At 42.4% G+C, this 24894-nt stretch overlaps 1 protein-coding gene across 2 annotated transcripts in view; it reads left to right on the plus strand.

Annotated features, from left to right (window-relative positions):
• The window catches only part of Cacna2d3 (calcium voltage-gated channel auxiliary subunit alpha2delta 3), an 877637-nt gene that overhangs the window by 186312 nt on the left and 666431 nt on the right, over nt 1-24894 (plus strand). For both annotated transcript variants that reach the window (XM_058582154.1, XM_046452970.2), the window contains exon 3: nt 10195-10311. In XM_058582154.1, coding sequence (XP_058438137.1) covers nt 10195-10311 — 117 coding nt within the window. The remainder of the gene's footprint in view (nt 1-10194; nt 10312-24894) is intronic.

A 24894-nucleotide genomic window follows, 5' to 3' on the forward strand; every position in this document is an offset into this window, starting at 1 on the left:
AGGTGGCAGACATCTATCAGAGATCACTCACTGCACAGCCAGTGCTCTGAGGGCCAGTCTCCCCAGAACTCTGTGACTATTAAGTACTCCAGGCAACCAGCTGGGAGCATGAGGTCCTGGGCTCTAGAGCAGAGGACCCTGGTGATTTTTGTGACAGTGCTTTCTTGAGATGCGCACCAGAAAGCACCTTGAGAAGTCATTGAGATCATACAGCAATTTCTTCCTAGCTGGGAGCTCTTAAACGCCTGCCAAGGAGGACTTAGGATGTGGCTCAGGATAGAGCACTTGCCTGGCATGTGTGAGGCTCTGGGTTCCATCCCTAGTACCAGAATTAATAAAACAGAACAAAACAAAAAACCAACATGCCAAGGAGACCCTACTGCCCTCACCGCTGATCCAGTTCCATGCTGTTCTTCTGGCACAGGTATTGTTCACAGGTGATGGTCCATCTGTCCAGCCCTGCAGAACTGGGAGCCAAGCTCCTTCTTGACTTCCCTCTGCTTGCTCTTTGGATTGCAAGTCAGTGCCTTGTCTCCCTCTCTCCTCTTCATTCCACACAGGCTCTTTTGTTCTGATGCATTGCCTCTTGTTCTAGTAGCTTTGACAGAGAAAAATTGCATTCCTCAAGGATTTTCCTCAAACTTCACTGGATCTGAAAGAGGGCAAGGTTAATAGCGGCTGCTTTTTTTTTTTTTTTTTTAAACCTTGGTGACACTTGATTGGTGTACCTGTAGGAAACAGAATTATTCATCTAAATATGGCATTTTCCACGTTTAACAGAAAGATGTTCTTCGGTGACTGAGAGTCCCACGAAGTCAGTCATTTCTGTTGTTGTTACAGTTAAGAGGCAGTGTTCCTAACATCAGTTTAAAAGATTTGGAAGTGTGTTTACTTGGAAACATAATTGCTTAGAAGTGTTGTGTGTTGAAGTGGCACTTCTGTATGCAATAATTGAGTTTGAGAGGAATACTACGTACATTTATGTCATAATAAGAAAATGATGCTGCCTATAAGCAGAGACTCAAAAATTGTGGATGAGTTTTTATGGCAACATCTTCAGTAACATATCTGAAAACTGTCATTCCCTATACAAATATAGACTTTGAGCAACCAATTTCTGCCAGAAGAGAGCCATCCCCCAAAGAGTTACTTTTGTAGACCCATGAGAGCCTCGTGAATACATCCAGAGGATGCCCACTGTCCAGAGTAGCATTTGGAGCTGGTTGGTCTGGTAGGTTCTGAATGTTGCTTGGCAGATTATTCTTGTTGAAGAAAGAGAATGGCCATTTTTAGAAGTTTCAGAGCAAGTGTTGGGATTTATTTCCCCCTCTGTTATTGCTCCCATCATATTTTTGGTATTTTACGCTCTGTCCAGCTTTCTGCTGGGTATTGCACATGCCTCCTCTCACCTGATTATTCCAAGAACAGTATGGTATGTGTATCCACTTGACTGTGAAGAAAGGGAGTCTTGTGGAAGCCAGGAAATGTGTCACAGAGAAAGTAAGTTGTGCCACAAGTACTTGAACTTGGTACATCTGGCTGTGTTAGCATCAAACCAGGTGGTCCAGCAAGCATACAGTGATGGTCTTCCTCTGATTGGAACTCTGGACAATGATTCTAAGCAAGTGGGATCCTGCTTTTAGGCCCCAGATCATTATCACTGCAGCAAAATTGGCACATATCCTTTACTAACCAACCTCACAATCAACTGTCTTCCCTGGGAATAATGGAAAAGACAGAGCAGGAGCTGCATTCCTCTGTCCCACTGTAAGGACATAAGCTTACAGCTTTGCATGCAGCCTAAAGGGACCATCTCCTTCCTCTGTTTTTACCTCCTGCATCTCACCTTGTTTCCCTGCCAATCAAGTCATGGCTCTGCTTACCAGCTGTCTTGTGATGGCTCCTGACTGTCTCATTACATTTATAGGGTCCTTTATGGACTACCTCTCCCAGGAATTAGATATGCTGTACAACCAATCCCTTTTCTGCAAGCTTTGGCTAATTCATCATTTTACAATCCTCCCTGGGACCCCTTTTCTACCTGGGGGCTGTGATAACCAGTTTTTCCTGATCAGAATATCCTCCCACATCCAACGGTAGTGACAAACTGCACTGCAAACAGGTGAGACCCAAGTTTTGAGATGAAACTTGATTTCCACTTCTGCTGCTGGCATGTGGGGTCTGCATAATGTTGCAGGCCTTTGCAACAGAGAAGTGTTCAGCATTTAGTGGAGGCCCTACCCTCCAGTGTTGCAGGAGACCCCAATAGCTCACCATCAATTTCTTCTTCGTTCTGGGTTCTTATCTTGTGAATTGGAAGAATGAAATCCATAGACCAGGGTGAGTGAGTGTAAGAGAAGGATTTATTGAAGAACAGAAAAAGGAACAACTCTTGCTGGAAAGACGGGACCCTGTAGCAGGTTTTCTCCTTCTGAGAATGCTAGTCTAGGGGATTATATAGCACAAGGGCCAGTGCTGTTGGTCCAAACTTATGCTATTAAGGTTTGGAAGAAGTACCAATGCTATTGGTTCAAACTTATGCTAATTAGGGTTTGGAAACATACTAACACTATTGGTCAATTCTTGAGTCCCAATTTCCCGACTTCAGGTCTGCCCCATTTCCATTTTCTTGCTACAAGTCAGGAAGGAGGTTGAAGTTGCCAGATGGGGCTACAGCTCTCCATGGAGTGGGCTTCTGCAGCAGCCATCCACACCATGCCCAGGTGTGGCCACCAAAGGATAATAGGTTGGAGTACCTTAGCTTACTTGCTGGTTCACCAGTCTTGGACCTGCTGCACCTGTATGGTGGGCTCCATGTGGCCATGGGGCCACAGGCCATGTTGCCACCACGCTCCAACCTACCTAGACTGCCGTTCCGCCACGCCATTCCACCAGTTTTCTGCAGCTTCTCTGTCAGGCCCAGTAGGCTGGCTGCCTGGCTTGACATCTGAGGAGCCATGTCAGGTATGTGACTGGAGGAGACATATAGAGACGGCTATGTGGGATGTGAAGGTGTAGGTTCAGGTGGAAATTGTTACTGTCTAGGGGTGCCAGATTCATTGTCTCCCTTCAGCAAAGAACTGAAGAACAGGACATAGAGATAGCAAGCAAGAAGTAGCAAAAGAGAGAAAGACTTCACCAAAGAGAAGGGGCACCAGAGCTTGGAATCTGGAATTTTCTACTTTCCTTATCTCCTCCCCTGTCCATGTGCTTCTCACCATTATTGATTGGCATCCCCTCTGTCCACACATCTGTTTTAGCTTTTTTTTTTTTTAAATCATATTCCCTCTTATGAGCAAGTATCTGTCTGATTGGGTCCCTGCTTTGTCCATGAGCACTTTTGTCAAGCCAGAAGTTGACCTTAGTTCTGGCCCTGCCTGGGACCTCCTCACTCGCTTCCTGTCCTGGCAGTGTAAGCCTTTTTACATCTCCCTCAAAATGACCCATGCTCTGTTCCAACTTATATTTTGCTTATTTTTAAACAAAATGCACCAAAAATAATCCATGTCATAACTAGAGGGACTCACATGTATTTGCCAAGGTAACCCATCTGTCCCCACACCCTGCAGACTGACACGTGGTAGACTATTTGTAAATATTTGTTTAATGAATGAAAATAATAATTTCATTAAGCTCCTTCTCCTTTTTTTTTATTTGGTGGGGTAATCCTTACTTAAGTGATTGGCTTAATGAATTTCTGTCTTATATTGTGGCTTTTTTAGAGCTTGAAGGAATGAGAGTAAGACAAAAGATTGAGCCTCAACATGGGAACACAAGGCTCTTTCACTTTTACATAGCAAACCACTTTTAAGGATTCTGGACTTGGGTTGTCTCTAGGTTGCTGTCCCAGTGACAGGATTTCCAAGGGCATTTGGGTTTGGGGGATTTCAAGGGAAGTGCCAAGACTTGGGTGAGGGCTATTGAAGCAGACCTATTGCTGTCAAGTCATGGGCTTGAGGGCACACTCCCCAGATTCTCAGTTGCGGGTAGGAAGGTCCTTGCAATATCCTCTACTCCCCTGGACCTTCTGTCAATCATCATGCCATGACTTTAATGATGGCCACTCCAAAGATGTAATTTTAGTTTTGATGAGAAAATTTAGCCAAGAGAACATGTTAAAATGCACCCGTGGCTTTGGCTCATGATACTCTCTGTGTCTGTTCTCTGTGTTTTTTCCTGGTACTGAGCACATCCAAAACCCCTCTTCTGTGTTCAGCTTTTATCCCAATTACTTGTGATTGGTCAGAAGTCTCCTGACTTGAGCTCCCTCTCTGGGGGCAGTTCCAGGTGACTCACTCTTAGATATGCAGTTATCATGTAGGGAAAAAAAAAATGACCCAAATGTATGAGCAACATTAAGTGTCCTGACAGTGAAGTAGTGCTTTTCTCTTCCTGGTGTTTGTGTGAAATGATCTGGCAAAATAGATGCTGCAGAAATAATGCGTTTCTGTGTCTCCCTTCTCAAGTGATAAATGTTCTTGGCTCATCATGGGATTTCTTGCCAAATGCTGATTCTGCTAACAGAAGAAACAAAAGCCTTTGGGTGTTCTTGTGCGACAGGGGAATGCAAAGTTTCTCAGGCTTGCCTTCCTTCTGTGTCATGAATGCTAAGAGGTAATTTGCCAAGGGCTGTGTCCTGCCTAGACCCTTGGCTAAAGTCACAGGCTCCCTTGCTCAGGCATCTGTAGCTCCTGCAGGGAGCCAGGGGAGGGCGGAACTAGGAGCACAAGCACCATCAGCCACCTTGTTGCCATTTGTTTCTCAAAGAGCTTCATTTCAAGAAGGCAGAATGTGACAACCCCTCACAGCACCTACTAGAACCTTCTGCAGCAGAAGTGCCAAGAGGGAAGAGCAAGGGAGCAGTAGGATTTGGGGTGGAGTAGGCATTGTGCTGGGGCACTTTCACAGATGTCCTCCTGGTGAGATTACTGTCCCTGGCATTCTGACTGAGGCCTAGAAGGTCAAACAACATTCTTAAAGTGACACAGCCAGCCAGTCCATAATGCTGCTGTGTCTGACCACCAGCCCTTTTTCTGACTCCCAGAGAACTTTGCCTGTACTTTCTCTGCATCTTTAGTCTCTCCCCATGGCCTGAATCCTGGCCACTCCCCTCAGATGTGCCTCCCTCCTCTCTATTCTGTACATTGAGGTTTTTCAAAACATAAATGACTTAACCCTTTCAATGGCTTCAGTCGTCACAGCTCTCCATACCCCCTACCAATCTGCCCAAGAATGGGTAAGGTCCAAACTCTTAATCATAGCACTTTTTTTTTGTTGTTTCTGTCATACCAGGGATTGAACCCAAGGGCACTTAACCACTGAGCCACATCCCCAGCCCATTTTTATGTTTCATTTAGAGATAGGGTCTCACTGAGTTGCTTAGGAGCCTCCTGTCTCTGGACCTTTCTACTTGCTGTTCATCCTTTACTGAGTCTCCCACATTTCCAGCCTTGTCATCTCTAAAGGGTCTAGCAAGATGGGAGTCCCTTCCTTGACTGCCCCCATGTGTCTTTGCCCCTTTGCCCCTCAGGATGTGTTGACCAGGACTTCCTCCAACGTTGCTGTACTACTCCTTCTGTGTGTGATGTCTAGCACCCCGCCTGGCACTCCAGAGACACAAAATACAGTCTGTGGAACAAATAGAAAGAATGCTGGAGACAGGATCCCAAGGCCGAATGACTCTAGTCTTTATTCTGGGGGCATGGCCGGCTCTTCCATTGGTGACCCCTTCTTGTGTCTTCTTTTTGTGTGAACACACCGACCTGTTCATACTTTCCTAACTCCTTTTTCCAATTGAAGGAAGACTGATTTACATGAAACAAGCAATTTATAGTGCAGTCCTTGAAGCTAGAGCAAATAAAAAGCTCTTCTCCTGTGCAGCTGTGGGGGAGGTCTGCTGGAGTGGAGGAGTGCCAGACTTTCCTCCAGATTGTGGCGGCTTGGAGGACGGAAGCCATGTTGTGGCCCATATAGGACCTTGGAGTGGACTTCTCACAGAGGCTCCAGGGCCACCTTCCAGACACGTTTTCTCTGCTCCCTGCAGGTATTGGTACTGTCCAGAGCTGTATGTACGCCTTTGTGGCCCTGCTCCAAGCTCTCCTTCAGTGGCCCTGTGGGGGAGCAGAGGCGACGGCTAGACCTCAGCTGTGCCCTGGCTTCGAGGCTTTTGCTTTCTCCAAGCAGCTGCAGCCCTTGTCAACTGGCCATGTCTCCACTTCTCGGGATTTGACTCTCTTGGAGAGTCTGAGCCACTATTGGCTACAAATTCAAAGAAACAGTTTTTTTTTTTTTTTTTTTAATGGTAGCAAGAAGTGCCTTAGGAAAAAAAGTTTGCAAATATTTGGGCTGTCAGTCTTCTATCCCTCTACCCTCAACGTTCAAAACCCTGAGCAGTGGGAATTCTGGCCTCTCCAGGGTTTAAACTTGTCTCTGAACATTTGACTCTCTCCAGCTGACTGTAGCTCTCTATGCCTCAGCTCCCCACCTGCAGGGCAGGGATCATACCACCCCTCAGGAGAGTTGTGGGGATTGGACAAAATTAATGTACGAGAAGTTTCTAGCACTGTGCTGTGTAGGACTAATTTTACTGACTTCCTTAGACTCTGCCAGTGAGGACACGTTGACTAATTGTATAGATTCTGATGGGGACTACATTCCCCAAAGGAATCTGTTTAGTAGGGGGCCATATTCTATTCTAAATATAACCACAACTTTCATATTTCCCGTCTTCTAAAATAGCATATTTGTGGTAAACGTTAGAAAAAACAGGTGAGCAAAAAGATGAAAGAAAAAAAATCATTTGTAATTGCATAGCTAACTGTGAACACTTGGCCTACATCCTCTAAGTCGTGCATGTGTATGCAAATGAGTGATTTAAAAGAAAAAAGCCATCAATTACTATCTAGTGTATATTGTAACATACTGTGCATGTTTCCTGCATTGATTGACAGTTTGGGATGGCTGCATGGAATTCTGTTATATCATTGTAACTCACTCTGTCAAGTTGGCGGTCAAATGGCTTGGTTTCCTGCTATAGGTACCTTTTTAATGGCTCTGATCTGTATTACCATTCTGAGCCACCAAGAATTTGTGATTGATTAATGAGTTTCATTGGGTTACTTTCTGCGTTCTTCAAAATCTTTTGATTCCAGCAAAGTGAAACATTTCTTGGAAAGACTAAGGCATCATGTTGTTCTGACCTGATTTCAGCCTATGATAGCATATCTTGAAAAGGCAGAGTATTATCTAGGTATGGGATAACTTCCCCAGGAGGTAGGACAGTAATGGATACTTGGCCTGTTAGCAGAGAAGACCTGTTGGCACCTCCTGAAGGAAAGGACTGAGGCTTAGAAGAGGAATGGAACCAGGAAACTGCTGAGTTTGCCCCCGATCTGGAATCCTCTGTTTGGCAGACAGTTTCATATTGAGATTTGTCACTAAGACATAGGCATAAGTAGTCCTGGGAGACTAACCCACTCTGTGAGGTCAGCGGCTCCTTTTCACAAAGCAGACTCAGAGGACAGATGTGGGAAGATTGCATTGAAAAGTTGGCGGAAAGTTAGAGTTAAATTGATTCCTTCCAGAAATGTACTGGAAGAGAATCACATGCAAATACCATATACAATCAGAATACGGGGGCCCAATATAAAAGCCAAAAAAGTCAAGTATGGGTTCACTGTGAAAACCATTTTATGTATCTTTCTTTTAAGCCTCCATCTAGATCACCTGAAGTCACAGAGTCACTGAAGACAGATATTTTATTTCACTGATTGTAAATATGAGGCTGACATTAGTTTTGTTTTTGTATTTTGGGGTAGTGAATCAGCCCTGGGTATAAGCTGGCCCCTGCTGTGGGCTTTTGGAGCACATCTGGCAGTCAGCAGGGAACCCCCGGGATTTTTGGCACCAAATAGATTGGCTTATGTTCGAACTTAGGGAAAGTTTCCAGTGACTGTCATTGAAGTTTTATCCAGACACCAGAGGACGCTGTTAGCTTGAGCCAGGACTGGGCTGGCCAGTATTCCACATCCCAGGACAATCCAGTCACTGCCTGGGGGCTTGGAGAGGCCGCCCTATAGAGCCCCAGGACAATGCACCTGCCTCACCTGCCTCTTCTTTATATATCACCGTATTAACAAACTTCATCCAGAGAAATCTTGCAAGTGTCTTCTGTGGGTGGGGTGATGATTACGAAGGTCTGTCCTTGCCTTCTGGGCCACACCAACTATAATACCAGGGGAGATGAGCACAGAGTTCTTTGGGCCCTGGAATAGAATGTGCTGCCTCCTTGTTTTGGGGAACCAGGACAGCATTGGTGGGGAAGGAGAAAAAGGTTAGAAGAAAGAATAATGATTTGCAGGTGAGATGAAAGAGAGAGGCTTTCCAGAAAAACCCATATGATTTTTATGAATGTTCTCAGATAGAAGTAGGAAACTATACAGCTCCTGGGACATTATGGGACCACGCAGAACAGTTCAGAATCCACTAAATAATAGCAGATGTTTATCTTGGTTTAGACTCAGGTGGTGCAGTAACAGCACTTAGTTTATTTCTACAGGATCAACTTAATTCTGAAAAACTCCCAGCCCTTGGGCCTGGTATTCAGGTCAGAAACTCCAATGTCCAGTCCAAGGGTCCCTTCCACCCTTCCTTCTCTGCCAGTGTCTGGTGATGGGGGATGAGAACTCCATGTCTAGGGTCCCACCTGCTTGTACCAGTGTGAAGGGGATCTTGTGGCTCCTAGAACCCAAAGCCCTATCTCCCAGCTTCCCAGCTGAGCTCTAAAAGATTTTCCTTTTAGTCTTAGGGATCTGAGGAATTCTCCCTTCACTTTTCTTCCCTTCCTTAAGTCTGTCCTTCTGTCCACAAACTCTAATCTTCTCCTTTTGGAATACCCAGTATTATTGCTTCAAATGATTTGGAAATATGAACTGGGAAGGGATGTATATATCCCTTTCCAAGCTGAGTCTTGGGTGTAAAATGGCCTCTGCTGACCAGGAAAACAGAGAGCCTTTCCAGTTTACATTTTTGAAGTTAAAGGTAGGGAGAATAAGGAGAAAATATAAATGTATATGTCAAAAATTATTCAGCTGTTAAAGAATTGTTAATATTCTCCACTTTTAAAAAATACTCTAGACATCCTAGAGCCAAGATGAGATGTGAACCCCTATTTTTTCTATGCAGGAGTTTGGGGTGAGAGGCAAGTAACTAATTCACAATTTCACCACAAATTAAATATATAACCCCAGAATATTTTTAGTTCTACAGTCTTTTAAAAACTTCATAAATATAATGGATTTATATTGATGGGAAAAGCATTTTGAGCTCCATTTGGAAGATTCCTATTAAGAAACATTCTTTTTTCCCAGTGGGAACAAAATCTAAAATCTAACTAAAATCTTTAACAAGAGTTAAACCAACTCTTTGGTCTCAGGACCACTTTCCATTCTTACAAAATAGTCAAAACCCCCCATGAGCTGCTGTTTATGTGGGTGGTTAGATTTTCTTCCATTCTATAGGCTCTCTGTTGATGTGCTTGATTATTTCCTTTTCTATGAAGAAGCTTTTTAGTTTGATGCCATCCCATTTATTGATTCTTGATTTTACTTCTTGTGCTTTAGGGGTCTTATTGAGGAAGTCTGTTTCTGAGCTGATATGATGAAGTGTTGAGCGTACTTTTTCTTCTAGTACGCACAGGGTTTCTGGTCTAATGCCTAGGAACTTGACCCACTTACAGTTGAGTTTTGTGCAGGGTGAGAGATAGCAACACAATTTCAATCTACTTACTACATATGAATTTCCAGTTTTCTCAGCACCATTTGTTGAAGAGCTGGTTTAAATAGATAAATTGCTGGAGTGTATGATAGGTTTTAAATGAAAAAATTTGCCTTTAATTGGGAAAGTGTGGGGACTATGGGTCAAACCTTGTTATAAACAGACAGATTATATTTGGTTTAAGGGCTATGTAACATTTCAGTTTATTCCTATCCTAGGTACCAGTTGAGTTTCCAAGAGGAACCAGAGTTCATTTTCTTGTTTTCCCATAGTTTGTTTAATAATAAAAAATCATAGTTCAATATCCCCAAATCCAACAGAAACAGTGATATTAAGGTTTTAGATATTTTAAAATTCTCATTGTTAGAGGCACAGAGTTTTAGTATCATGTGCTTTTAATGTTGCCCTTCCTCCTTACAGAAATACAAAGAGTACGAGAAAGATGTGGCCATAGAAGAAATCGACGGCCTCCAATTGGTGAAAAAGTTGGCGAAGAACATGGAGGAGATGTTTCACAAAAAGTCCGAAGCAGTGCGGGTAAGTCTCCTAATTTCTGCTCTGTGTTGCTGTGTCTCTCAGCTTGAGGGCCTTCTGATGAGCCCAACTCGCAAAGATAAAAGTTGTCTCTTCCATGAGCACTTTTATTTCTTCATTCTGGTTAACCAGGAAAAGCAGTAACTAGGGACTTTACAGGTTGGGTTTCTGGACCAGTTTTCTTCTTAGGATTTTATGCCTCAGCGGAGATGCCACTAACTATACAGCTGTAGAGGATGGGCCTCCACCTGTGTGACACACCCACTAATTATCTAGAATTATTCAAGGGTACATGGTGCTTCAATTAAGCAAGTATAAAAATGTAAGCCATGCTTGTCTAAATGTGGAATTGAAAAATCTCAATGGGGTAAATGAGGATTAGAAGAAGTTGGAGGTTTTCCTGATCTTTGTTAGAACATTACTATAATCAAAGTGTTTGGTTGACCAAGTAACAGCTCCATAAGTTTCATACTATCAGCTGAATGAATGGAAATGCAGTCCACAGGTGTATTATTTTGGGTTTCCAAGATGGCTTCAGACTTCATTGCTTGTTATCAAACAAGGTCTCATACATTTTTGGTGTAGGACAGGTGAATGCACAGTCCTATACTAATGTTATAATGGCCCACGACTATAGGAGAAATTATAATCTGAAGAGTTCTTTATTTCTAATGTACAGTTTGCTTACCCTCTGGTCTTAATAATTTTCTCCAGAATCTTTTTGTTATAAAAGACCACTTTCTGCTTTAGCTCTTCTTACCTGGTTTGCCAAACCAAATTTCCTCAAGTTATTTCTGCCTTAGACCTGGTAAGCCCACACCTTTGCTTGTCTTTAAAACATTTTTTGTACTATTCTGATTCAGGGCAGGAGAGCATTGTCAATTAAGCTTTTATCTCCAGTGAAACAGTCTTTATGAATCCCAGCTTGTTTATCTGTAAAATGGGAAAAAGTCAGGCCAGGGGTGTAGAGATCAGACACCTTGTTATGATTTTTGAGCCAATAGAGCAGATGCTGCACATGACCAGTGCTAATGAATTGGAGCTGCTGCACAACTATGATTATTGTTTAAATAAGATGAGACTTCTTTGAGGGAACCATGGAAGAAAAAATGCACCTTTATCTTCTGCAAAAATAGTGTGCTGATTGCTGGCGTGGAAGGTGCAAGGTGGCTTCTGCCACATCCTTGTTTCACTTCCTTGAAGCAGATTGTCTCCCTCACAAACATGGAAGCCCAGTGGATGTTCAAATCTCAAGAACAGAGCCCTGAAGTTAAAAAAAAAAATTATAAATTTTAAAAAGCCCCTTGTCGTTGCCATTTTGTGCTTATAAAATGGACACTTCTTTCATGGAACTTTTAGAATATATCAAAAAATATCAAGTGTGGGGGAGCATCTCTTAAAATTCTCACTACCTGGCTGAAAACTATAGCTTGTGCTCTTCTGTGTTTCTTTCCTTCCAGCCTTTTCTGTTTGCATTGCTATATGTGTACTTGTGTGCATTTTCCTTATTTCATATTTGCAATTATGGTACCTATTTACTTTTTTATAACATTTTTATTTTTTAGTAGTAGGTGGACACAACACCTTTATTTTTTATTTTTATTTTTTTATGTAGTGCTGAGAATCAAACTCAGTGCCTCATACATGCTAGGAGAGTGCTCTTCCTCTGAGCCACAACCCCAGCCTCCCATTTACTTTTATACCCAACTTCTTTTTTTTTTTTTAAGAGAGAGAGAGAGAATTTTTAATATTTATTTTTTAGTTTTTTGGCGGACACAACATATTTATTTTGTATGTGGTGCTGAGGATCCAATCCAGGCCACACGCACGCCAGGCGAGCGCGCTACCTCTTGAGCCACATCCCCAGTCCCTATACTCAACTTTTTATTGCATCTTTCTAGCCTTCAAGTGTATTTTCCTGGGCCACTGTATTTTGTGATTTTCTTCAATGGCTGTGTAACATTTCAGTCTATGAGTGTGTCATCATTAATCCTGCTGCTCCTAGATATTTGGGTGTTTAGGTTATTTGCAAGTTTTGAAGTAGATATTGCTACATTGAATCTTCTGGTACATCAATAAATCAAATAACAGAGCACCTACTACATGTCGGGTGTTCTTTTGAGGATTTTGTATGTCCCCGCTTCTTTTGTCCTTGTATCAGTCCCATGATGGAGGTTTGCCACAGTCTGGCTGGGCACAATTCAGGAGCCACTTGTCAAAAGAAACGAACTTTATTTTTAGAACAAACACACCACACCACACAGCTCCTCAGGAAAAACCCTCAGAGCCCAACTGCCACCACCGGCTTCCCACAAGCCTCTCAACCTCCCCCACTCCTCCTGCTCTTGAGGCTGATTGGCTGGGTCACGTGGGCGGAGCCAAAAAAGTCCCCCAATGAGCAGCTCTGTGGTCTGAAAGGGCGGGGAAACAGCCCAATGAGCATCACCGCAGAGGAGCCAATCAGTTGGCAGCTAGAAGTTTGCTGGGGCCGCTGTGAGCCAATCATCAGCTGGCAGCTGGAAGTTTGCTGGGGCCCCTTTGGCTGTGGCTCTCAACATCTCCCCCTCTCTGTTTAAACAACAAGCATGTGGCTTAGGGACCGTGCCTGCCTTAGGTTGTCCAATAGTACATATGGTCCTTACCCGTTATCGGATGAACTGACCTCAAGGCATCAGCCTCCTGTCTTAGGTTGGTACCATTGCAATTGGATCTTACCCATCACTGACTACCGGTCCAGCATACAGCCACACCTGTGGATAGGTCTTCGTACCAGCAGGGGGGGGGTGAGGTTCTTTGCCTCACCTCTGTTGGCCCCCAAATTTTAGCTGAACGACCATGACAAGCAAAAGGGAGGAAGATACACCAAGCCAATTGACGGGACTGATGATACCATCAGCAAAAATACCCCAACACTACCACAAGTCGCTGTACCAACAGATAGTTCACAATGCATACAAGTGAGTTCACAATGCATACAAGTGATACATAGTCCAGGCAAGTTCTGCAAGCAGTTCAGTGATGGCTATTGCAGAAGCTGTAGATTGGTTTTATCTTTGTCTTCACCGGTACTGGGATGAAGACAGGAATTCTGGCAATAATGGCTAAAGAAAAAATTATGTAACATTCCAGAAGGCACTAAAAGAAAACAATTTTCTTAACAATTTACATTATCTTAAACAGAATTATTAAATATAATGAAAAGGAAAGGTGAAAGTAAACAAACAGATCTGTTAACCTCCTTTTTTGTTCACATATTAAAACAATCCTCAACAGCTGTTTACCCAATTTAAATTAAACCATTTAAATCACGTGAATAAAAAAAAAATATTTGGATCCATTTTTTCATGAGCGCTCATCATATATGATGTATGGACATACGTACATACAAACATACAACACAAAACACAAGTGTGCACACATAATATAATACATACAACACATAATAGTAAAGGCCTTATAACTTTTTACAGGTGAAATCTCCATTGCAATGTTTAAAAACTCCACAGTCAAAAAATAGAACTGATCAACAAAACATTAACCTAGGTCTGTATGAGCTCAAAAAAAACAAAAAAAAATAGAACTTTATGATGTGGGAAATGGCAATAATAAAATAGATATTGAAAAAAGCGTCCTGGTTCTGTCCAAGATGTAAGGGTAGCCAAACTGGAGCTCTGGATATCAGCTGTTATGGATTTGAGCCAAATCATCTTCTTTTTGGTCTGTACAAATCGCTTTATTTAATCTCTCTGGAATCCAAATCGGCTGCTGTTCTCCCTGTGGAAACATACAAACAGACCCCCGACTCCAGACAATCACTGGGTCAGGACCTTAGTTAATCTCTCTGGAATCCAAATCAGCTGCTGTTCTCCCTGTGGAAACATACAAACAGACCCCCGACTCCAGACAATCACTGGGTCAGGACCTTAGTTAATCTCTCTGGAATCCAAATCGGCTGCTGTTCTCCCTGTGGAAACACACAAACAGAACCCCGACTCCAGACAATCACTGGGTCAGGACCTTTCCATTGTCCTGTTAGAATATCCTTCCAAAGTACCTTAGGCTTATGTACATTTTTTGGACACATATGCCTTTCCACAGCACTAAGCCCTGATGAATCCAAATTTTAAAAGTTTAGAGTAAAAAGGGTTATTTTAAGTTTATCTTTGGGGGATATATACCCCTTTCCAATTTCCTCTTTTTGCTTTAATAAGTACATTTTAATAGTTTGATGAGCTCTTTCAACTATGCCTTGTCCCTGTGGATTGTATGGAATTCCTGTTATGTGAGTAATGCCAAATGATGAGCAAAATTGTTTAAAAGAGGTAGAAGTATAACCAGGGGCATTATCTGTTTTTAACTGTTTTGGAACGCCCACAGTGGCAAAATTTTGTAAGCAATGAGCTATAACATCTTTAATTTTTTTCTCCAGCATGAAGGGAGCCCATCAAAAATCCGGAAGAAGTATCAACTGTAACATGCAAATATTTTAATTTTCCAAATTCTGGCAAGTGTGTGACGTCCATCTGCCAAATATGGTTAGGTATCAGTCCTCTAGGATTGACTCCAAGATTAACTTGTGGTAAAAAGGTCACACAATTTTGACATTGTCTTATTATTTGTCTAGCTTGTTCCTTAGTTATTTAAAAACGCTTTTGCAAAGTATTTTCTGCTCTAAACTTTCTTCCTCTGTCTGACTAGCTCGAGAGACCTTCTCTTTTACTTGAATCAATATGTCTTCTCCTTCCTCTACCATTGTCTGAACTGAAGGCTTTGGACTAAGCAAACAAGATACCAACGTCCACAATGGCAATGTGCCAACTGGCAGAGTTGCTGGGCTTTTCTTTTCCTTTTCCCTTAAATCTTCACCATGATGGTTCCATTGTGATATATTTAACAACTCCTCCTTAAAAAGCCATGGGCTACATTTTTGTATTGTATCAACGTATGCCCTGACTGCTCTTGATTTTACTGGGATGCCTCCTTCCTCTAACAATTTACTTAACATTTTTTCGGTTTGTTTTTTACTAATTTTTAATTCCATATTTCCATGACAAAGATACCCCTCACTAAGATAATGCAAAACAAAACCGAGACAAAATGAAACAAAAATGGAACAACAAAGAATCATTATATCAGCCTTTCTATCCTCCTGAAATGTCCATCCGTCCTTTCTCCCTATCTGTTCCTCAGATGTGAGCGGTTTTTCTTTCATCTTACACATCTCCAGGGACAGGCAACTTAAAACAAAAGTGAAGCAAAACAAAAGAATAATCTTAAAATGGCTACCCATCCTCTTGCCCTGCCCTCAGGGGTGAGCAGTTTATTTACCTTATCACTTACCCTCAGTCGTTCCCGTGTGGCCCACCAAATGCTGCAGTCTGGCTGGGCACAATTCAGGAGCCACTTGTCAAAAGAAATGAACTTTATTTTTAGAACACACACACCACACCACACAGCTCCTCAGGAAAAACCCTCAGAGCCCAACTGCCTCCACCGGCTTCCCACAAGCCACTCAACCTCCCCCACTCCTCCTGCTCGTGAGGCTGATTGGCTGGGTCGTGTGGGTGGAGCCCAAAAAAGTCCCCCAATGAGCAGCTCCGTGGTCTGAAAGGGCGGGGAAACAGCCCAATGAGCATCACCGCAGAGGAGCCAATCAGCTGACAGCTGGAAGTTTGCTGGCAGCTGGAAGTTTGGTGGGGCCCCTTCGGCTGTGGCTCTCAACAGAGGTTACTCTCATCATTCCTGTTCTACAAAGAGGAGATGGAAAGACTGTGGTTAGGTAGCTTCTTTGAGGAGGTCACGTGAGAAGCAAGAAATAGGTTCCTTGGAGTCCACGTTCTTCACTGCTCTGACAGCCCAGCATCCTGAGAACACTTTAGACTCCTTAATATGAATTTCAATACCTGGAGAACAGCTCAGAGTCTCTAACCAATTTTGAAGCTTCCTCATGCTTATGAAAACATTTCTGCCTGATAAGCTTGTGCCAGTTCATAACCCTGTTAGCAGGAATGGGATGTGGATGCTCGTTGCCCTCATACAAAACCAAAACAAATATATTTATGTTAATAATAAAAAGCCCACTGTAATTGCTACTTTCTATTTATAAAAATGAGCACTTCTTTGATTAAACGCTCACAATATTTTGAAAAATATCAAGCAGGAAGAAGAAAAAAAAATCCCCTAAAATCCCCACCATCTGGCAGAAAACTATGGCTTGTGTTCCTGTGTTTCTTATCTTCCAGTCTTTAATCTTCATCTTAATTTGTGACAACATAGTCAATTTGAGAGGGTTAAATATTGTTTTAACTTGCATGTCTTTGTGAATGACACAGTGAGAAGAGCAAATAAATATCCTTTGATTCTACTTTTGCAACAGATAGGCAAGAAGCCTTGATGCTATAACTTGGGAGTGCCTAGAGGGACATGGGTGCAGCATGTCACTGTGACACAAAGGCCCAGCCAGCACCAGATCTTAGATCTTGTGCCTTTGAGGCAGTAGTGCCTCAGGATGACTGGCATGGGCTCTAGAAGTACTGTTCCAGATCTCAGTTTTACCCAAAGGTAGGAGGACAGGGAGGACAGCTGAGTGACCTCTGCGGATCTATTTTTCCTCATTTATCTCCCTGATGTATTAGGAAGAGTCAGTGGCTTCATATGTGCTTATGATTTGTTGAGTTAGTGATGTGCTGGTAGATCATCTCATCTAATTCTAACATCACTCCTAGGAGTTGTCAGGCTTGGTAGAATGAAGTCACTTGCCTAGACAGGGGCAGGGCTGAGTGGAGTATGTCTGTGCACCCTGAGGGTAAGAATGCAGTGCCTCTGTGTGTATCTATCTGTGCAAAGTGCTCAATACCGAGCCTGGCAAACCAAAGACGTTCAGTGAACATTGGCTGTTACTTCCAGTTAAGAGTCCTTCCATCTTTTATGCATTCCATAGTGAAGGAAGGAGTCTTGCAGATTCAGCAAGCACCTGGATAATGATAAAAGGAACACGAACTAGGTTCTACCTCTTCTTATTGCCTAATTTTGAAACCCCTTTGCTTTGAATTGGTGAGGTTAAAAAAAAAAGACTATTTGATATGGTTAGTGTGGTTCCTTTGAGAAAGAAAAAATGCAATTGCTCTTTTTAAATTGAAATGCTCCCAGAATCAAGGCAGCCAGGGTCCTTCAAAGTGTATTTTAAAATAGAGGTGCAGGGCCTGTGTGAGCACACTGGGTACTCGGACATCCAGGGAGTACATCCAGTGTTATGTGTCTTGGTAACAAGTTGGAGTTTTGTTGGAGACAGTTGAGATGGTCCTGGCCCCATGGTGAGCCAGGCAGCTCCATTGAAAGCAGTCAGGAGCCATGTGGCATTTGGAATGAAATGTTGGTTTATACCCAAGCCAGGGGAGTGGTGACTGTGACTCTTTTCATATTATAATGACACCTCACTTCTCCAGCAGGAAAGGTTGCTGTTTGCCTGTGGGATTTGTGAGCCTTGGAAGAGCAAAGACCTCTAGTCCAAGTTGGCCCGTGGCCTGCGGCGGAGTCATTAGTTGTGGCATTGCACTAGAATGCACTGCTATGAAATGGGCAGGTCCCTTTCCTGTGCCATCCACCCAGCAGCCCATGACCCAGGAACAGCACAGGTTTTAGGTTTGGTTCTGCTGACCTGATGTACCACTCTACTCCAAGCCTCCATCCGTGTCCCCTGCAATCGAGTCAGGTCAGAGGTTGGGGGCCCTTGACTCCTGCCTTCCCAGTGCCCAGTGCCCACCAATCTTGTGTGGCTTATGAGTGTGCCTCAAGAACACATGCTCTCAGGGGCTCTGGAGGCTGAGGCAGCGGGATCACGAATTTAAAGCCAGCCTCAGCAACAGCGAGGCCCTAAGCAACTCCATGAGACCCTATCTCTAAATAAAATACTAAATAGGGCTGGGGATGTGGCTCAGTGGTCGAGCACCACTGAGTTCAATACTGGATACCCCCCTACACACACGCGCACACACACAAAAGAACATATGCATGAGAAACCTGGCTCACAAACAATGCTGATGATTTAAATCTCCATTGATACGTATAAAATATCCATGAGACCGGCAATAGCAATTTAGAAAACCACAATAACAACATCTTTTATCTGTGAAGGTGGATTCAGCTCATGCTGGGGAGAAGAAAATGTAAGTACTGTGGTAACCCAGCTCTTTAATGCAGCCTGTCATCTCTTGGCTGTTAAACAATGTTGATCTTTTTCTCTGTCTCTTCTGGCTTGATTTCATCATTTTCCTCCATCACTTTTCCCAGTGATTAGTTGAATCAGAGTGATTTTATCATGCTCATCCCTATTTGAATTACTCTCCACTATGCAATTATCCTATCAGAGAAAGTCCTCTTTTCTCCCCGTCAGATGTCTGAGGTAAATGTGAAACCTAAAGTGGCCTGCCCATTACATAACCTCTGTCATCGGGTTGGTAATGGACTACATGTAACTCTTTTTTTTTTTTTCAGAATAGCAAATTATAAATAACCTCAGCTTCCATAATTGCTATTAACATAATGGTGCCATCATATGGCAGAATTTCTTAACTGTATTTTCTAGCACTTTTTAATGCCATGGATGGTTTAATTTTTTTCAGATCTACTCAGAGGCTGGGTCTAGGTTGTTTGATAAAGCAATGCTGCCACTTGCTTTCATGCATAGTAATTGTGCCCAAGGCACCATCTCCCAACTTCTTTATTCAAACACAGTCATACTACCAAGCCCTCAATTAGTATTGTTGAGCCGTTATCGAGTTTTAAGTTCCTTTGAAGGGAACAAGGCATGGAGTCCATTTGCTTTTAGTTCATTGACATTTTCAGGGAGGTATTTCACAAGGCTAGATGTGAAGAAGATATGGACCCGTTTTCTGCCAATGGCGGACTCCCCTTGGGCCATTCCTGAGTGATATCTGGAGACACTTATCTGTGATGTGAGTCAAAGCCCATCTGCGATAGTGACAGAAGGCAAATTTGGCACAGTTCCCCTTTATCCCGAGTTGCTGATGTTGAAAAATGTGCCCTGATTTGAGGGGAGGAAACAGCAATGGATGTTCATTACATGGTCTTGGATATGTGGACAGCCTGCCCTCATATTGTCTTCAAACACTAAGCCTTCATTAGGAATAGTATAGACTCAATCACCTGAAAGCATCAATTGCAATTCGAGGGAACCCCTAGCAGGCGCAGCCAAATACACAGGTGGAGTAGAGTCTGTAGGAAGTAACTCCGAATAACCATGGACATCTCTGGTTAAGGGGGATCTATTTTTTTTAGGACAGACTCAAGCACAGACAGGGGGATGTCATGATCCTGTGATCTAGAGATGGTCCCTTTAACTGACCAGGAACTGCACCATCTGAGAAAAATAGATAAATTGAAAAATGACAAAAAGAAGGACAGTATTTTTCCAGGCTGATTTCCTATGGTTTCTGCCCTTGGTTTTGTGGATCTAGTCTGGGCGAAGGGGTAACACCTTTGCCACAAGGTTTGGGCAGACTTGTAGACTCCCCCTATCTTCCCAGGGGTTTCTGATTTCAGCAGTAGGCACTGATGCATGTGTGTTTAAATGCTGAGCTGTGCAGAGCTCAGACCTCCACAAATTGAACCATATCTGGGGAGAGATGGGAATGGGGGAAGCTCTTAACGTAGTATCTGTTTTGGTAGCATAGCAAACAAAGAATTAAGTGTTTATTTTATTTGCTATTCAAAATTTCCCCCAAAGCAATTAATTTGAAGTGTCTAGAAATTTCAGTGGAGACTAGGAAGAGACATGAACAACAAGTTGTAGCTAAACTTCACGAAGAGTTTGCTGTTTTCAACCTTAGATAAGATATTTAATAAAATTTCAAAAACACTCTGAAGCTTTTACCTGTAAATAAACTTAATCCCATTTCACTTCTTTTTTGATTTATACTGATAAAAATGATAAATCAGGCACTTGGAAAAGTGTTTTGCTTAAAAATAAGTACTCTTACTTCTTGGGAAGAGCTAAGAGAGACTAGATTTTGCATTAAGTTTTTCCCTTTCCTATAGCTACCTGCTGTTCATTGCGGAACTGATTCCCATTATAGCTGTACCATGGAAAGTAATTGCTGTTGTACAGTAATTCAATTTCAGTGCATTCACGCGTCAGTTCACCGATAGGGGCTTATCTGGAGAAACCTGGGACTTGAAAGCTTTTTATCGAGAAATTCCACATGCAGCGAGACATTTTTCCTAGGTAACAAATATCAGTATTTGCATTTAATAAACATTTACCTTCTCAGAAAAAATGTTTTTTTTTTCCCTGTGCAGAGATTTATGCCAATCTTCCAAAAAGCTAGAGGGTACTATTAAAGCAACTTTCTTTTGCTGTTTTTTTGACTGTTGCATGTCTACATGTGTATGACTACAAAACACATCTGTGTTCCTATGTAAATATATACACTGAGGCACACAGAGCAGGATGCACCAAGGTTAAACAGACTATGCCGAAAAGAGAAGCTAGATGAGGAATTATTGGCTATGGGACCAGATGAATACTTCTGGTTTAAAAAAATGAACTGATCAGGGATGGGGATAGGAAAGACAGTAGAATGAATCAGACATAACGTTCCTATGTTCAAATAAGAATATATGACCAGTGTAACTCCACATCTCAGACAACCACAAGAAAGGGAAGTTATACTCCATGTTTGCATGATATGTCAAAATTACATTCTATTGTCATGCATAACTAAAAAGAACAAATTTTTTTTAAAAAAGAGTTCTACTGGAAAAAAAAACTGAACTAATCTCTGTAGACATTGTGAGGATTATTGGTAAATCCTTACTCCTCAATGGCTATCCATTAAAGTGGAAATGAAATTAACAATTTTGCTTAGAAATTTCCAAATTAAGAAAAGGGATTTGTGGTGGTGGTTGTTTGATTGATTTTGTAGTACAGGATTGAGTGCGGAGCCTTGTATGAGCCAGGCAAGTGTTCTACCACAGAGCTACGCCAGCAGTTCCCAGGAGACGTTCTTAGGTGATTCCCTTCTTTAGCCATTAAGTCCAAAATGAGCTACAGTGATTCTCAGGAGCTGAATGTAATCAAACATTACTAAAATCACCTGTAGTCCTCATGCAATAGATGCAGTTGAGTGGATCTAACAGATTTTTGTTTTCTTCCCCTTTTTGGGGGGGGCAGTGGGAGGTAGGGCGCTAAGGATTGATCCTGGGCCCTGTGTATATACTAAGCACACAGTTTACCACCAAGCAATACCCCTTTCATTTCTGATGTCATGTCAAAAATTTAAAACTTGTTTCTTGAAAGAGGAGTTAATTTATTTCAGAAAAAATAATTTTCTTTTGGCTTGGGTCACAGGATGATTTTTTTTTATGTTGATGAATCTTATTTTTTTTTCTCAAACTGGGTTCTGCATCCATAGATTCAACCAACTGTGGATAGAAAACACTGGAAAAGAAAATTTTGTCAATGCTGTTTTGTGGGTGTGCAGGATTTTTTTCTTATCATGATTCCCTAAATAGTACCATATTGACATTACATTTCCATTGTCTTAGGTATTATAAGTAATCTGGAGAGCTTTAAAGTATATGGGAGGATGTGGGTAGGTTACATGCAGATAGCTACACCATTCTTATGAGACTTGAATATCTGCCGATTTTGGAAACTGAGGGCAGTCCTGGAGCCAATCACCTCTGGATACCAAGGAATGATTGCTTCCAAACTCTAAGAGTTCATAAGAAAATTTGGACAAGAAACCTCATACCACAAGAAATTTAAAAACTAGCATCAATTTGCATTGCATTTGCCAATTTTGATGAGGCCAACAAACCATCCTTGGTTAGTAGTTCAGGGCAAAAAAAAAACCCAAAACTACTAGAATCCCAGTGCCATGAAGGTGGGACCCTGACAGTTATATCCCCTTTATCTCCCCAGGACCAAGGTAGGTGCTTAGTGTATGTGAATGAATGAACTTGCCACCCAAGTCATGCCATGGGTGTGAGCACTCCATGCTGGGGAAGATTGTCTGGTCTCCCGACAGAAGACTGGGTACTATCCTCAGCATTTCCTATGTGTTTATGCCCACTCTGTCCCCTCCTCCCCACCCAAGTGGATTTTGGATTTGGTTTCTGTTATGAAACAACAACAGAAGTTCCCTTTGCATTCAAAGTGAAATGTCATATAAAATCGTATTTTTTCCACTTTGATTGCTTATTTTTTTTCTCTCCATTTATAAAATTCTGCTTTCAAAGATTCCTGGTGGCTTTGATCAAGACCCAGGTGGACCAAGCAGCCTGGGAAACAGAGGCTTTTGACCATGGAGGCCCCATGTGAAATTATACCACTAGTTCCCATCATTAGCCAGAGTAGTCACTGCTCTACAGGAAGGCCCTGTGGCTGCCTGGCTGATGTCACCAGGAGAGTCAGGGTCTGGTCTGCAGGTAGAGTGTCTGCATGGTGCCTCATCTGAGCAGAGGGATGGGGTGGGTGGGCTGGGGCTGACATGACAATACTGTACCAAGGGGCTTGTCCCAGTTCTGGTTTTTCAGATTATTATGTGGTTGTTTCAACACATTGGGCCAGGTAGAAAATAATGCCACTTAATTTATACTCAGCCGAGGTGAAAGAAATTTTAAAAGGTTTGTGAGTGGGAGGAAATTATGGTGCATCACTGAGGTGTCACCATCAACAGAGCCAAATGACAGAATAAAGCCATAATCACAATAATAATAATAATGATAATAAAAGACCACTGGCTGTAATTGTATAAATTACTAGCAAGAAATTAACAGTTTCGGATATATTTCAAATGCATACTTAATATGTGTAACAAGGGATGTTTGGTGACGTCAGTTTTAGCTTTCTGGTCTTTACTCGGTTTCCATTTGGAGGTGAGGAGCAACTGGGCCTGCAAACATAGTGAAATTATTTATGTTTTCTAAATTAGGTTATGAGGGGAAAATGAAAAGGTAGTTAGGAATTCATTGGTGTTTTATTTACTCTGCATTCAGCAGTGAGAGATGACATCCCTTGTGAGTAATCAGAGTCTTTGTTAATAATCAGCTGGGATATCATTTCTTGCACATCTCAGGCTCGATTGCTATTTGACTAGACAACACATAATGCTTTGTACTATCAGGGGTGAATGTGGATTTTTTTCTCTTATGCTTTTTAATTGATTTGTGTGTGTGCGTGTGTATGTGTGTGTGTGTGTGTGTGTGTGTGTGTGTGTGTCTATTGGGGAGGCAAATCAGATCCTGGGAAATATACTTACACAGATTCTCCCCTGGCACCCAGTGACTCTGGAGCATTCCATTTGGTTGTCTGTTGGGTTCCTTTGAGAGAAACCTCTCCTGGACTTCCTAGAAGTCCCAGATGAATGTCAGAAAGCAGAACTCCTCATCTAGGTCACAATGGCAATTGCTTGTGAACAATTGTCACACCAGCCAATGAAGAGGAATCTATTACCTCAAGCAGGTGTCTGTAGAAGCTTCAGGCTGAGCAAAGATACTTTTACCAAAAGAAAATTGGCTGAGTACCAGCTGCAGAGTCAGACTTCTAGGGGAGCAGAGCATGCAGGCAGCTCTTGGCCAGCTGGATGGTGGCCTCTACTGGGTACTCCTTCCCGTGCTCTGAGGGCAGTTTTTCATTGTAATCATGGTAGACATGGTCTTGGGACAGTGCACAAAGCTTGTGGTCCACAAGGAACATCAGAGTTGGCTTCTGGCCAGATATGGTAGAGATTATTTAATTCTAGGGAAGAATGTTCAACCATCATTTGGAGAAAATGAACATAGAATGGAGTCCATGGTCATTGTCTTAAAGCCGTGTGTGTGGGAGAGGGTGCATGCATGCACATGTGTGTAATCCTCAGGGCAGGGGTTCACTCTCACAGGGACTGCTTTAGTAGAGGGGGGATGCACAAAAAAAAGTAAATGCCAGAATTGTACACCTGTAGCCCCCCACCCTGGTCCTGTGCAGCATCATGTTTTACTTGGTCTGCATGGGCTTTAAGGGAAAAAAAGGAGCCATATATAAAAATATGAAGTGATATAAAAATATCATATTTAAAACTTGAGAAATGGAGAAGTGTATCCATCTGGGACCACCATTCCCACATAGCAACATTTAGCATGAACTACCCAGTTTGTTAATGTCCATGCAACTTCCTGGGGATTTATGTTGCTATTCCAGCCTCAGAGAATATTGAGTTTGCATTGAGACCTTATATTGCAGGACACTTAGGGATTTCATATTTCCTCCTGTGGAAAGTAAGCTGGAGGCATCATCATTATTGTGATCTTTATAGTTGTCATAGACATCGACATCATGACCCTCATGTTACTGAGCGCTTCTCATTTGCCAAAATGCTGGGCTATGCTTTACAACATGTTTTATCTCATCTAAACGATACAACCCTAGCCAGGTGCAGTGATACACACCTGTGATCTCAGAGACTCAGGAGACTGAGGCAGGAGGATTTCAGGTTCAAAGCTAGTCTCAGAAACTTAGTGAGACACTCAGCAACTTAATGAGATCCTGATTCAAAATAAAATATAAAAAGGGCTGGGAAGGTA

The sequence above is a fragment of the Marmota monax genome, unplaced genomic scaffold (assembly GCF_021218885.2).
Source record: "Marmota monax isolate L192 unplaced genomic scaffold, Marmota_monax_Labrador192_F-V1.1 WCK01_AAM20220418_F8-fsc00042, whole genome shotgun sequence".
NCBI classification, from domain to species: domain Eukaryota; kingdom Metazoa; phylum Chordata; class Mammalia; order Rodentia; family Sciuridae; genus Marmota; species Marmota monax.